The 16139-nt window shown below is 41.3% G+C and overlaps 1 protein-coding gene across 13 annotated transcripts in view; it reads left to right on the forward strand.

Moving 5' to 3' along the window:
• KMT2C (lysine methyltransferase 2C) overlaps window positions 1–16139 on the forward strand; it is a 189042-nt gene that overhangs the window by 54933 nt on the left and 117970 nt on the right. For all 13 annotated transcript variants that reach the window (XM_039703915.1, XM_039703946.1, XM_039703925.1 and 10 more), the window contains one exon: window positions 4833–4971. In XM_039703915.1, the coding sequence (XP_039559849.1) occupies window positions 4833–4971 (139 nt within the window). The remainder of the gene's footprint in view (window positions 1–4832; window positions 4972–16139) is intronic.

A 16139-nucleotide genomic window follows, 5' to 3' on the forward strand; every position in this document is an offset into this window, starting at 1 on the left:
CTCAATGTGTTACCAAAATTAAATCTCATCCTAAATCTGAAACTCAGCGCCATACCCAATACTAAAAAGAAAATTGACTATGCTGGCCAAACCCAGGACAGGGAGGCATTTTAAATTCATAGTTTGCATTCCCTTGTTAATGTTTCTTTTCATATTGTTGCTACACTGACCTGGTTTTTATCTGTCAAAACTCCTGGAGCATTTTGGTGTGTGTGTATTTCTGCAGACCCCTGTGGGGCTGTGCAAAGCATCTGGTCCTGTTGGCTGTTCCCTGACACAGCACTACCCCTTCCTTGTGCAAAATTAGCTGTGGTTGCCTTCAAAACCTCGTTACTTTCTCTCACAGAACATCTTGGTAGGCAGCAGTGGAAGCCCCTGGGATGTCCCTGCTGTGTTTGGTGATCTTGGTATTTTCCAGCCTGCAATACTTGGTGTTAGTGCAAGTTTTGGAAGCTCATGACATGTGCTTCATTGTCTGCCTAATCAGTAGGTCTGACAGTAAAGGAGTTAAACAGTCAACTTGCTGCACCTAAATATTAATTTAGTAGTAGAATATTAATTTAATGTTTATGACAGCTCTTTGGGTTTTGTTTTGTGGGGTTTTTTTAAAAGTGTCACTTCATAATGAGTATTATGAATTTTAAAGATATTTTTTTCTGGTAGAACTCTAATGGTATTTTTAGGTTTTGACTTGACAGGTAGTTTCTGAGTATGTAGAAGAAAACCTTTTTGGGTATGCTGATGTCTGTCCTTTGCCTGATTGCCACAGCAGAACCCACACATACATCTCCTTATTTTGCTTTGTGTTTACCCAGGTAACTTGTAGAATAGGGCCTTATGAAAACAGAGAGGGATTGTTTGTAACAAAAGAACGTTTTAGATTTTAAATTGATGTGGCTTCATCACATCCCCAAAGAAAGCTGTGATGGTCTAATAAAATCCCAGCCATCCCCATTTTCCTGCTTTCCACAAACCCTGCCACAGGGGGGGCTTACAAAACCAGGGCTTCCCTCCTGAGCCTGAGTGTCCCACGTGTGTCTCACATGGGGAGAGGTTTCCAAGGGCTCTGAAGATAGAGAGGGAAACAGGAAATTATCAACACAATTATTACTCAGAATGTTGTAAATCTCTACATAAGACATGTAAATAAGGAGACCAGCTACTGTTAGGAAGGTGGATAGTCAATCAGCTGGGGGTGCTATATGCTGTTACTTTCTTTGAGTGTTCTCTCCATTCTGCTCTATAAAGGGGAATAAAAAGAATAAGAAATCTTTGAATCTCTGTGAAGTGTTTTTCTCCTTCTTGAAAAAACCCAAACTAAAACTTGAGTAGTGTAAAAGCTAAGGACTATCTTTCCACCACTGTGTACATACTACTGAGGCAAATGTGATGGAAGTGTTAATTAAAAGAGAAATTTAATACACATGTTGTAAATCTTACCAGTCCCAGTGACTTCCCTGCATATCTGTCCCCTGTCAGTGTTAGGCAATTTGATTTTTTTCCCTTGTATTTCATGTCTCCATCCTTGGAGATGCTCAAAAACCATCTGGGCAGCTGGCTCTGGTGGCCCTGCTTGAGCAGGGGTTTGGACAAGGTGGGTCTGGGCTGCCTTCCAGCCTCTACCAGATGCGATTCTGTGAGTTACTCCAGTTGGATAGCATGTGGAATTCTCAAGCCTTTTGGTGGCCCATATGGACAGGAACTTCAGTGCTTGTACTCTGGGGTTTTTTTCTTTTAATAAGAAAAGTAAGCTTTTCTGTCCTCAGCATCCAGGTGAGAAAGAACTCCGGATTTAATTGTATTTAAGTAATTAAAAAAAATTAAGTGCAGTGTTTCCTAGTATTTTCCTAAAGTTTTAGAAAAGAATAATGACATTAAAAAATAACCTAGGGACACTGGGGAATTGTACAGCTAGTTTTTTTAAATCTTAGTCTCCCCACTAACTCACTGTACATAGGCAAGACCTTCATTGTGCCGGAAATAATCATGAAAAGAGGATGCAAAATAAAGCATTACATATGAATCTGCAAATGAGCTTCCCTTTTACTAATTATCCATAGATCCTTCATTCCCAGTAGCTTCAAAGTAGAATGCTATAACCAAATCTGATGATGTTCATTAAACATAATGTGCCAGGTGCTTCCAAGAACATCTCTGAGCTGTATCTGAGATGTCCCCTCACCAGGCCAGTGCTGGGATCCATCTACTAAGAAATTGACTCATGAAATGCAGTGCTCCTGTTCTTCCTTCATCTTCTTCAGGAAAACTTTCACAAAGTTTTTCCACAAGCAACACACAAAATTTTCATGCTGTTTAGTGAGCACCGTGTGTTTTCAGTCTTCCAACGGCATATTGAGGCACAGTTTGCTCTATTGCAGAGACAGCAACTGAGATGTTGTTTGTCTCATTTAGTATAATTTGGGTCCCTCCTTCTCTGGGGAAGCAAACAGCAGGGGAAATGCACCATAAGGATGTAAGCTCGTATAGTTGTCATGTGTAGTGAAACAATCTGTGTCTTCTCACACAGCCCAGAGTTCCTGGGAGTGACTGAGAGCGCCCCTGAACTTCCCAGTGAGCTGGGTGCCCAGTCATGGTAATGAGCTGAAAGCTGGCAGAGAGTAAATGGCTTTTTTCCTTTACTCGATTGAAAGTTTCAGCAGGCACACAATCAAGCCAGAGTTCCTTTTGCATAGTTTAACTAGGTTAAAGAAAGTGGCCAAGATGGATCAGAGCAGGGCCGGGGTTTCCGGTGGTCTTCCTGGAGCGCTTCAGGCGTGGCTGTCCCGGGCTGGGCTGTGGGGTTTGTTCTGAGTGCTTTGGCGTCTGCCTGTCTTCTAGGTGTTTATGTTTTGCTCTCTTCATTGAGGTTGCATTTAGAAATTTGGGGGTTGCTGGCACAAAATTGTCCTTTGGATCCAGCATTCTTGGAAACGCACCGCGGACCGTTGTGAATGGCTCCGCTGGACACTGCCTGCTTCGGGAATCTGCATCCAGGAAACATCCAGGGATGTTTGTTCAGATGTGCCAAAAACTGAGGGTGTGGGGTTTGGCTTTATTTTCTTTTGTTTTCCGTACTGAGACATTTGCTATTACAAGGGATGCATTCCCAAGGGGATATTTATTTGGTGTCGAATCATGATCCAGCATGTTTATTCAGAATAAGTTGATGAAAGGGGTTTAACACAAGCCATTGGGATTTTGGACATAGTCACTTTTGGATGTTTCAGGTGTCCAGAAACCATTTCAGATGTATGTTACTGAATTGTTTAACTGAAGTAGGAGATACAGTTTCAATTTATACCAGCTCAGATAAATACTTGGAACACTCAGTCAAACCAGGAATTTTTTTTTCTTTATGTTGTTTCTCATCACTATGGTTTGAGGTGTTCACTTAAGGTGTTAAATGTTACACATTGTCTTCCTAAATGAGTTCACTTTAGGTTAAATAAAAATCTTATTTCAAATCTCTGTGCATGAAACAGGACAGATTTCCCATTTTCCATGTGCTGTAGCAGGCATACGATTTCAGTATTTCAGACCAAGCTGCACAGTTTTACGTTCTGAGAATTTTCCTCTCTTTTCTTGGTTTTATTTATAAGATTAAAGCTTGTAGCAGGTTTTTATGCATGCCCACCCATGTGGCAGATTCTTCTACCCTTTCATTTCTCCACTTGTCATTTATCCTTTGCAATATTTAATTATATTTTGACATGTATGTTAATTTTTAAAAAAACGCGAATGCATCTTCTGCTGAATTTTTCTAAATAATCTGCTGTTTTACTCTAACTGGACTACTTTGCAAGAGCTGTTTGTACTGGCCTCTGAGCTCAGACCCATGTTCACTGGGAATTTTGAAGGAGACCAGAATGGCACTGCTGTGAGACAGATCTAGAAGCCATGGACATAGGCAGGATGAGGCACATGTGTCTTAAGCTGGATATGTCAAAGCACATCTGTCAGAGTCTTGTGATTTTTATGTTGCTTAGGTTTCAAAATCAAGGGAGAAGTGCAGAAACACCAAATTCTGTTGCTGTACAGCCTTGAACCTTGTTCTGTGCATTCTGGTGCACTTGCAGCAGCACTTTGCCATGTCCTTCTGGTAAATCCCTGACTCACTCCAAGCAAAGGGGGAAATGATCGGGAACAGGATTTAAAGTTGCACAGACAGTGGCATGTTTCATGTTTCAGAGTAAAACCAAACTTTGTTGTCAAATCTAGCATTGTCAGCTATGAATATATTAATTTTTCTGACTAACAACTAAGGAAATGTAAAAGTATGCTAAAAAATTGGTTATGTTCCTTCAGTTCAGAATGAAGTTTAAGCTGGTATAAACCACGTCCTTCATTCCTTCACCTCCTCAACCCTGTGCCAGCACAGTTAGTGTAACCAGGAATGAATTTGCAGGGAATTGAACTAAGTTGAAGGTAATAGAGGAGGAAAAAAGGTTTAACATACCCCAGAGTAGTGTGCTCACTGTGATGTTTGTTCAGGGCTGACACAGCAGGTGTGTGAGAGATGTGGGGAGAATGGAAATGACTCCAGCCTTGTGTGAAGTTTGTCACTGAACTGTTCTCCCCTCACCCCATTCCTCATTGCTATTGAACAGCTTTAGTTCACAGTGGTACTCTGTGTTATAGAAATAATGTAAACATCCAGTTTCATGTTTTAGCTAGATGTGGTAAATTCCTATTCTTCTAATTTTTTTCTTAGGCAGAAGATACTTACATAGGTTAACCTGTCTGTAAATAAAATGGATGTTTTCTGCACAAAGTAAAGCTTCCAGATGCAGCTAAAATATTAAATATTTTTATTTTTGTATTTTTTTACCCAGAAGTCAAAGAGCAGTCTGCAGAAGAGGATGCCCAGACAGAAGTGGAGAGCAGCAAGCAGCTAACACCAGTCCTTCAGCACTCCGTGTCCGAGGAGTCCGCGAGCTCCACCGCCTCCGTGGGTGTGGAAGCCAAAACCAGGTGAGTGAGAGAGCAAGAGGAGGTGGCTGCTGAGTCAGGGCAGGGCTGGGGCTGGGGCTCTGGGGTGCAGAGTGCTCGGGGCACAGGGCTGGGACTTGCTGTCACTGCTTTGAAGTTTGGGGCTGGTGCCTTAATTGGCATAAGGAGGGAGATCAAGGTGAGGAGTGCATTCCGTGAGTGCTGTCCTCACAGTGCACTGGGAAACCCTTGAGTTACAGCTTATTAGCTGGGTAAATGAAAGGAGGTGTAAGTGATGGGAGATAAAATGTGATTACTGAAGCTTTCCTGCTGTGTAGGAAATGGTGTATTAGCAAATTTATATAAAGTTATTTTTTGATGTTGCAGCTTGTATAAGTGTATTTTCAGGAACAAAGTAAACCAAATGTCTTGCCATATCTACTGTGTTCTTCCTTGTTTTGGAATTTATAACAGAGAAAATAATGTTTGTATTTTTTTAACTTTTTATTAATACAAATTAGACTAAAAGCAGTGAAAGTATTAATTATGTTACATGAGGGAAACCAGAGCACGCTGTCTGTGATCACTGTTGAAATTGTGTCACACAATTCTAGCAGATGTTCTGTGGTAAGAGCTTCTAACCCAGTTGCAGAAGATGCTCTTACGAGCTACCAGACAGTTGCAGGTGTAATTATATTTTGACAGACTTGGAGAGAACTGTTGTCATCATTTCTCTTCCTCTTAATCCAACACAGAGCATATTTTCCATGCACAAAAAATTACTTAATCAACTTGATGCATAGATAATTTTCATGTTTTACATGCTCACAAACTTCTTAGATTCCAAGAGCTACTTTCCTTCTTACAGAAAATTCAGTTAAATAGTTCTTGTGCATATACCTGAGTGAAATACGTAAAAATGTCTGTTCTTGATGGAATTTTCCAAGGCTGAGATTAAATTGCACTAAATACTTGGAGCAACTTGAACTGAGCAGCTGTTTTCCTTCATTATTTGACCCTGTTTTGGATAATTTGCAAAAATTCTAGTGCTGTTTCATCCACTCTCTGTTCTTCTCAAGGTTACTTTTTTTGCTGTTATCATGAATATTTGATTACACCACTTTCCATAGCCATAGACTTGTTTCTTAAAAGCTGGACAACAGTCTCCTGAAAAAACTTTGGCCTGGTTCTGAGCCAGCCCTTATTTGCCCTCAACTTACTCTTCCTTCCAACTGAAAGTGTTGACTTTGATCACTCAGGATGGAATGGCTATTATGTGCTCATTGCTTTGGCTGATCAAAGTATTAAAAGGCTGAGTACTATTAATTTTTAATTAAAATAATAGTGATCAGACTCTGTCTCTGACATTTTGGAAAGAAATGTATTGAGGAGATATGAAACTGTTAACTGGGAATCAGAGGGTTTCTCTGACCCCAGGTAATTTTGATTTCAAGCTTAGATGCAGAATGGGGGTTAGTTGCAGAAGTCATTGATGTCTTCATAACAGTGGAAAAATCCCAAATGTCAGGGTTTCTGTGGAAGTGATCCTTGAAAAAAAGCCCCTTCTGATCTGTGATGTTTGATCAATCATTTGTGTCATGGTCTGTGTAGTCCTGCCACTGACATTGTGTCATGCAGGGGCTGGAGGACTGAATTCTGTGTGCTTGATTCTGTTTTCTTTGGAGAAAATAGTGTGTGAAATAACAGACTGCTAATGCTTTTGTAATGACTGGAGGAAATGTATAAAGATTTAGGATAAAGTGTGGCTCCACAGTGCCTTTAAACTGTTACTTGGGGAAGTAGTTTTAAAAGTGATTTCCAAATAATTCATACTCATCAGCTTCATCTCTTTCTTGGTAAGCTTTTCTGTTTTATACCATAAGTAACTTCCACTTTCTAATAAAATGGAAGAGTTGGTATATTTAAAAATAGCTTTAGGTATGTGAGACATAGGAGCATTATGAGAGTATATCATAACAGACAGAGCAGAAATTGCCTAGAAGACAGAGAAAAATCTAAGCCTCCATGAAAAGTAGATACAGGTGTAGGTGGAGCTACTTTTGCATTGCTTTTTCAGAATTGAGTTTAAGAAAATTCTCTGTTTCTGTCTTTGGTAGTGAAGATAAAGGAATTAGAGAAGCACAGGACACAGGGCATAAAATAAAGTCTTTTCCATGAAAAAAAAGAAACAATTTGCTACTGAAAAACATTTAACATAGTGATTTTAACGTAGTAGGACATGTCAAAACTAGGATGGGGATTTCAGCAGCTGAGAGATGAGCCAGAACTTGGCTTGTGTGGTATTTCTCTCTGGATCCTTCCTGAGGCTGCAGCTAAATAAAAACATTCAAGAGAAAGGCGAGAGAGCTGGCAAATTTTGGAACCTTCCTGAGGTGGGATATGGGAAACCAAGAGAACTACTGACAGCGAGTGGGATTGGGGCAGGGTATTAAATAACAGATTCAGGATTAGTGCTCAGAAAGCAATGTGTTAAAACCCCATTAAAATAAAGAGAGTCTGAGCCATACTGGGGCAGGGAGGCTGAAAGGGCTGAGGCGTGTGCTTGAAAGGAGTGAGTGAATTATTGACCACATGTGGGGAGGGGCAATAACATCAAGCAGAGATAAACTCCCAAGCCTGGCAGTGGCAGGAGTAACACTGCCAGCTCCTATATATCACGAGCGTCATGGGTTTTGGAGCCTTTTCCTTTGGTTGTTCCCTTTTTTTTTCTTTTTATAAGCCTTGTGAGAAGCTTCTGTCAGGCCAGGACTTCTGGCTGAGTGGAATCCAGCTTCTTCGAAAGGAATCTGCTGCCTGGGTTTGTGCTGCCTGCAGAGAGCAGGGGAAGTGCAGCCCTTGGGGAAGGCAGGGAGCCAGGAGCCGGCTGCGACTCAGAGCTGAGCCCACTTCCACCTTCCTCCTCTGCTTCCCACATTGGCAACCCCGGGCATTAAAAGCTAATGAGAATGGCCTAGAAACACAATTTCATAGCAGAACAAAACACCTTTTGATTCATTTTACTCTCTGTCTGCTCCCGGAGACTGTGAATCGCATTAATTGCATGTTTTCGGTCCTTTTGCCATAATCATGAAGACAGAACATTCTTCAAAAGTAGAAGCTGAGGTTTTCACACAGCTCTTTTTGATTTTGGTGCTTTGGCCTGCTTAAATATCTGCTCTTGTGAGATTGTTGCTAAAACTACAAAAAAAACCCCCAAAGAACTGGCAAAACACCTTCCTGCTTTCTTGCTTCACTTGTAATTGGACAAAGGACGTAATTTTCATTCCAGACCAATTGCGCCATTCCCTGTTATGTTGTTGCTGCTGCTGCTGGGATGAAATCTGGAGTGTGGAGATGGAGGGCTTGGGTGCTTTATTCCATCAAAAAGAAGCGGTTGGTGAACATCTGGAGATTGTGTGAAAAAAGAAAATAGTGAAAAAGTAGCAGTGAACTTCTTTATCTTTGTTCCCCTTTTTTTTTTAATTTTCTTAAAGCACATTACAAAATTTGTAACAGAACAACACCCAGTGGAAAAAGAAATTGTGGAATGGCAGAGAGTAGACAGTGGACAGAATGGTACTGCAGTGATGGAAGGAAAAGCTAGATCTCTAGGCAGGAGGAAGTTAGATAAAAGATTTAATATTAAAATATGTTTAAAAATTTGATGAAGTTGTAAAGTCAAGCACATGTTTTGAGGAGATACCAGTATTAAGATTAATTTTGAAACTGATTATTTCTTTTTATGAACATGTACTGTGACACAGTTTGTAGTTCTATGAGAATGTTTTTCTCCAAGGATAGTTTCTGCAGAGAATGGACTTATGCATGACACAGGGCATTTGAAGCCATTGCAGAGTTTTGCCTTTACATTTCCAGCTCTAGATCCATATAAGCATTTATGGGATCTTCCTCTGAAGCCAGTGATTGACATCTGGAAAGAAGACATAGTATTCCTTTGTCTTCCAAACTGAAGTCTACTTCAGCATTATGTTAATGACCAGTCTAACCCAGAGGGAAATTACTGATTTGGCTAGCAGGGCACAACTAAAGACTAAGACCACACACTGAAAAATGAGAAAAAAGTTAAATATTTACTAGTTTTCCATCCTGTTTGTTCATGCATTATTAGGGAGATGGTCTCAAGAAGAATTCTGTGACGAATCATTGTTAAAGCAACTTTTCCTTGGATTTATAGGGCAGGAAGGGACCTTTGGAACTCATCTAGTTCACCTCCTTTTCCAAGGCAGTTATCTACAGCTGTCATTCCTGACAAAAGCTTACGTAAACTGCTCTTAAATCTTCCAGTAATAAAAGCTCCATATCTTCCCTAAACAGTCCCTTCCAGTCTCTTTGTTTTTACTGTTGGAACCACTTTGCTCACATCTAACACACATTCTCCTCATCCTGGGTTTATTCCATTGCTACTCGTACCATCTGCCAAGGATAATGGAGGACAGCTTTGTGCAAAAGTCTCTCCATTTATTTCCCCAGCATGCTTTACCTCCTAACAGAAATCCCAAATTTGTTCCTACTTTCTTTGTAGATGATGTTTTCTTGAGCTCAGATCCTCCTTGCTGGTTTGAGTTTTCTCCAGATGGTCTGTGTCTTTCTCAGAGCACAGAAGGCGTGTCACACAAATGGGGCCAAAGAAGGGTTTCACAGGCAGCCAAAATCCTGCCTTTTGCTTAGGCTGAACAATTGCCATTGTGGCCATAATGTGTTTAATGCTCTCATGTAGAACTTGTGCCTCCTGGGATTTGACACCATAATCAATGACATTCATGGTTGGGCCTTTTAAGTTGCACAGACCTTTGCTCCATGATTTAATCTATTCTGTAGGAAGGTCCAACCACAGAAACCATGAAATGCCTCCTGTCCAGCATGAGCAGGTGCTCACAGGTGCTCCAGGTTTCTGGAATCCCACTCTCAGCCTCTCAGATGTTCTTAGGCAGTTTTTCTGTCTTATCCCCATCCTAAGGCTGCTTGTCTCCACCTGGGTCTGTCTGCCCTGCTGCTTACAAGTCCTGCACTGGTGAGCAGCAAGCTGAGCACTGGCAGGTCAGGTCTGATGCCTGGACAAGTTTTGTGTCCTCTGGGAGATGACAGACAGACAGAAGCACCCCGTGGCTGGCAGTCTGTCAGGCCGTGCTGCAGGGCTGAGGGCAGTACTCACTTGCAGCATGGCATGCCAGGGGTTGCACAGATACAGGATATTCTCAGACAGTGGTGGTAGTCTGGGATCTTCTGTGTCAGTGTTGAGTGAATACAGCATTTTCTCTCATTTCTTCCAAATACCACTTCTTCCTTTTTTTTTTTTTTTTCGTTTGGTTTGGTTTGGGTTTTTTTGGGTTTTTTTTGTCTCCAGCTTTCTTTGCCAGCGTCTTGGGGTTTTTTGTGTCGTTGAATGCTCATATTTCCATTGTCTTTGCTAATCTAAACTGCTCATCAGTTTTAATCATTGTTTTAAGGTTCACTTAGTTGAGGTTTACTCTTCTTTGTCTCTTTGCCTGATGTGCAGTTTCCTTCCATTCCGAGTAGCTTCTAGACAGGTGTTTGTTACACCGTGTTTCTTCTCACCTTTTTGTCCATTTTCTTGTTCATTTCCTTGTCAGCTGTGACTGTTTTCTTCTTGCTTCCTTCAGCTGTCTGATTTGTGTTGTTTCCCAGAGTCAGGAGTCTTATTTCTCCAGCACCTTCCATTTCCCTCTGTGTTGTGCCCTTCATTCTTTCCTTGCTTCCATACCAAAGCTGATGGAAAGTACAAGCAATTTAAATGGTGAGATCTGGACTCACAGCACCCCAGAGCTGTAGTTGCAGAGGTGATCCCTGTGAGTGTCTCTGAGCTTTGCCAGAAGGATGTTCATTCACAGGGAATGTTTTGTGCATATGGGGTCTGCTTTCACATTGGGACTGAGAGATTGGAGTGTGCTTAGTGAGGAGAGGATCTTTGTGCTCGTAGCTTCAATGTGCTGAAGCTCTTCTGAAGCACGTGGGCTTTGCTTGGTGAGCATAGAAGCAATTAGGGAAACAAGTTTGGACTAATTTTCATAGTGTTACAGAAAGTCTATCTGTAACTTCAGAAATTAATGTAGTGAAGCTCTTTAACATTTCACAGAGCAGAAGGATTGATCAAAGATCTGAAGTAGATTCCAGTTAATTCAGGATCCTTCAGTCTCTGAAAGGTGTTGGAGAAGGAAGATAAACTTCAGGATCACAGGTGGAGTGGGGAAGGTGGCTGTATCCTGACTGTTCAGTTTCTTTTAATGCAAGAAGCTGAGTGATGCAAGTGAAACTTTTAAGGGTTAGATGCAGAATAAAAGGAGGTGATTCTTTGTACAGCAGAGAGTTGTCTAGAGTGTTATCCTTGCCAAAGGATGTGGTTCACTGAAACTTTAGGTGTGGTCAAGAGCAGACTGGGCAAGTTCATGAAAGGGAAACTGAGAATGAGTGTAGAGGAGTCACAGTTGACACAGGGAGGCCCTGAACTGAATGTACTGGGGGCATGGATAGTACCATCCCTGCCTCCTCTTCAATATCCCTGTACCTCTGCTTATCCTGCTTAGATGAAGCTTTCTTGAATAACTGCTGTTTAATGCCAGCTTGTTAAATGGTAAATCTCAGTAATTTTCAGTTAGTAAGACCCTACTTAGTATTTGTATGAAGCTCCCTCCAAGAGAGGGTGGCACCTCTGTGAGTTGGGTGTGACTGTGGCTGCCCCAGCCCTGGAAGTGCTCAAGGCCAGCCTGGATGGGGCTTGGAGCAGCCTGTTGTAGTGGAAGGTGTCCCTGCCCTGGCAGGGTTGGAGCTGGATGATATTTAAGGTCCCTCCAACCCAAATCATTCTGTGTATTACATTTTAATTACCAAGGGAGAGAATTTGGTTTACACAGACAATACTTTCTGGGCACAGATGCTTACTGAAGGTTGAAGCTACAGGACTTCTTATTCTTTGACTTTTGTCCTTCAGAGGTGAAGATAACTCTCAGAATTGCATGAGTTGCCACTTTTCAGGTACAATTAATTGCATTCTGTAGGGGATTGTTATTTAAGTGTACAAGTCAGTTCACATGGACCTTAAGGAGTTATCTAGAGAGCCTTGGGTTAGACCTCTGAATTCACTTCTTTTGGCATTGGCATTCTGGTAACTCCTTTTGCATCTAGGGTGTGTTAAACCCTAACTGAGCTTTAAATACTTGTTTAAATTAAAGCTGACACAATTAATGGTGAATAAGAATGTATTTTCTACATTTCAAAATGTCAGTAAGATGTTGTTATTTTGGTTGTGTTTGGAGGGGAATGTTTTCTTTCTTTCAACTGAGAAGAGTATCATTAAGTTGATTATATGGCTGTAGAACTCCAACTGTGCTGGTTTGAATAAATTGGAAAGCAGTTATTGTCTAATGCAGTTTAATTGCTTTGTATAAACTTTTAAAATTCTTCACCTGAAGTTCATATGAACTCTGTCCCACCTTATTTTTTTTAAAAAGAATTATGCTGCATAAGTTAAATACTTACTTTAATCCCAAATCTCTATAATAGTATAATCAAACCACTTCACAATTTCAAGTTGTTCCATGATTCAGGTACCTGTTGGAAGGAGATTGTGCATCAAATGTTTAAATACAGCTTTTAGCAGAGATTTTTTGCTTCTTTCTGGTGTCTCCATTTGCCCTTTCCATCCTTGTCTCTCCTTAGTGTCTTCAATCAGAAGGGTGATTTCTTGGGTTGTTAGTCCTGTATCAATGTGAAGCTGTTATGTCTCACCTAATGAGGTTTCTTTGGTAGTTTCCTTTCAAGCTTCCTTATTATTGAGGTCCAGATATTTACAGAATATGTATATGATGCTGAAGAGCTTTATCAGAATCTGAGTTTTAGATAAACTTTACCTCTGTAATATCTCACATATATTTGAACTCACACTGATCCAGATCCCCGGTGTTGTTTCAAGTCAAATTTTTTTTTTCTTCAGTTAAAATGCAGCTTGCAGGTATTGATTTGAATTTACATAAATGATAAAATGGTGGATCTTCACTAAGGAGAAGAACACTTTACTCTTTAAATAACACAGCATAAAATGGGAGCAAAGGTATTTCATGCACTGGCACAACTTGGCAGAGCTAAATAAATAGTAGGTCCCCTGTAGTGTTTCATTTAGCCTTCTAGCATATGTTAAAACTACTAACAGGGTCAGGAGAAAGAAGAATTCTCAAGGCTAGTTCTTATCAATCTGCTTCAGTAATTAGCACAAATGATGCTCTGAAGTTCTGTTTTGCTCCCAAGTACTCCATTTCACTGTGATGAGCTTAATTTTAATTGTGAAAAATAGATGTTAAAAACACTGTAAGTTTCTGTAGCAGGTAGTGTGTGAAAAAGACATCCTGAAGGTGTTTCCAGGCCTTTAAAAACAAATTCATAGCAAAAGTCGCATGATAACCCTCTTTCACTTTCTTTTTCAACCCAAAACATGAATGAAAGAAATCTTTATGCTTTCCAAGTTGGGTTTCTTTTTAGCTTTACTGAAGTTATTATCATGGTAAATGGCAGTAGTGATCATCTGCAACTTAGTGTTTGATATTGAGGTAATGGCTATAGCTAGTGGATCTTACTGGAACTGCCATGCCTTGCATTTTCTCACATATAATCCATTGTTTTTTCCTGTTTAAACTTGGTTTTAGTGGCATTAATTGGAAAAGGTGAATGCATAGCAAAACTCTTTGGTGATACCAGTCCCACAGTAGGCTGGGAGAGCTTTCAGAAAAGTTACAAGGTGAGCATCCCTTGATCTGAATCCAAGAGTTTGAATTTCTCCTGCTGTTGACAACCTCCCCTTTATCTCCGTGTGATGCTTGGATTCCCCTGTGCAGGCTCCCCTGAAAGAGGGGCACCTTTAACACCTCTCTGCAGAACAGGCAGCTGCAGGATTTCCTTTAGCCTGCCACCCTCTCCATTGAGTACTGAAAGGGTTGGATAACTTCAGGCATCTCGCTGGCAGATGTGCTCAGCATGGGCCATTCACTGTCTTGCTTGGAAGGAAGTTGTTCCTGTGAGAATGAGGAAGGAGGATTTATTCCCCCAGCTGCATACGTGGGGGTGTGGGAGCATGGCAGTGCCCCGTATCACTGCAGCTTGTGGAGCATTCTACCCATGTGTGAAAAACAGGCAGGAGAGTGAGACTGAGATACTGTTGAGGGTCACACAACCTCCCCTGGACACATCTGGAGATTTCCAGAAGCTGCACGGTGCTCACGTGGGCACAAGTGCACATGTGTGAGATAGGAGCCACAGCATAAACAAAAACATGTTTGCCTGAGCCAGTCTGCACATCTGCTCGTTATCAAGGAGCCTTGGCTGACACAGGATTACCCAGTGCCATTTCCCAGCTCAGAAGGATCCAGGAGGGGCCTCTGCTTACTCCTGGAAGTACATCCACAGGTGTTGGTAATCCTGATGCTAAGGCTTAATTCTGTTAAAAAATAATTTTGGGGGACTCTTAGTTTTACCTTACTTCTCCAACTGAATATTTGCAAGCAAACCAGATGTTTGTCCTCCTCTGGTTGTGATTTAATATTGTGCAATTAGTTGCCCAATACTGCATGTGTTGAAATGAAGTTGTTTCAGTGGGAAAGTCTGTGTTTTAGGATGAGTCCTGATGACTGTCATCAGTCAAGTAGAGGAAATAGTGACTGGTTTCCCTTCCTTCAGGATTAAGTGGCTGCAGGGCATTTTGTTATCCTTTGTCAGAATGTGGACAGGGGAGCATTACAGCACTTCAGATTCTTGTCAGAAGGTTGAGTAAATTCTGTGTAAGGAAGAGACACTGTGGGGATGAAATAAGGACCTGTAGAAGAGAGTGGCTGTGAAAGAGTGATGGGATCAACATGTTTCTTGTTAGAAAGGTCATCCTTCAAATCCAAGGATCCAAGTCTGGATCTCCTCCCTTGGCTCAATGGGAACAGACATTAGCTTCAGACATTACCAGCTTTTCTGCCTCTTACTGTGTTCCCAAAACTCAGCATGTCTGGTTCATTCTGAACACAGTTTTTCCTCAGTGTTTTGTGTTAAAATTTCTGTGCATTCAAATCTACAAAATCCTCTGGGATGAGGTGAGGGATGGGAGCATCTCCTGGTAATAAACCACCTCTGGATCTTTAAACCCTTATAAGAAAGTAGCATTTGTCATGGGAAAATAATGTCATTTAAGTTGAAGTTACAGATAACGATGAACTCACATTTTGGGTTGGAGCACCTAAGATATATCTTAAATGGAGTACTGTTGAGCTGCCTTTTTTTTTAGTAGCTTATAAAAAGATTTGTGACACATTGTCTCTTGCTTTTTATCCCATTTTGAATTATCCTGTTCTTAAAATATGTTAATTATGATAACAGATCTAGGGTTTGATCTTCAGATTTGCCAGTATCTCTTATTTCGTTATCTTCAATATGAGAGCTCTTTTTGCATCACAGATTTAGATCCTCTAATTGCATATTGACATATGGAAAGTAGATTTGTAAGTACTTTCTGCAGTCCTCAGATGATAAGAAAAAAATCTCCACCTTCTGCCCATACAGACATAACTTAAAATATTTACTGAGCACTTAAAGCTAAAAGGCTAACGTGGTGGAACTGGCCACTTTGTATGGCATGACAAGCCAGCAGCTGTGGCATGTCAGGGGGCAGGAGATCTCTCCAGCATCCCAGCAGAGGCAGGGAGTTCACTGCCACTGAGTGTTTGTGGCTGTCTGGCTGTGGGTGCAGTTGAAGCCCCTCTGCTTACCCCCCTGGAAAGTGTGAAACCTTTTTTTGTATAATCTCTCCCCTCTATCTCAGCCCATGGTGTCTCTGGGCACGTTCTGCTGCTCCTGTCTTTGACTTTTGCTCTGTGTGCTCCCAGCCTTCAGTGGAGGCTGCCCCAGCCCCCTCCCCGTGGCGAGCACTGGGTTCAGCTGCATTCCCCAGCTCTGCTGGAGCAGGAGCAGCAGCACAAACCATATGATTCTTGACAGCTTCACAGCTGTCCACAGCACGCTGCAGAGGAGCTGTGAAACTCCCTGCTCCTGTTGTTTCACTCCATCCTGCCTGCAGAGTGCTGCTGCTGGAAGTTGGGATGCTGGAGCTGCCTTACAGGCTCCAGAAATACCAGCGTTACTCCTGAATGCCTTTTCAAATAATACCACTTGAAAAGTTAGTTTATTTTTTTTCTTAATTACTG

The sequence above is a fragment of the Passer montanus genome, unplaced genomic scaffold, assembly GCF_014805655.1.
Source record: "Passer montanus isolate IOZ18808 unplaced genomic scaffold, ASM1480565v1 scaffold10, whole genome shotgun sequence".
Classification (NCBI taxonomy): Eukaryota; Metazoa; Chordata; class Aves; order Passeriformes; family Passeridae; genus Passer; species Passer montanus.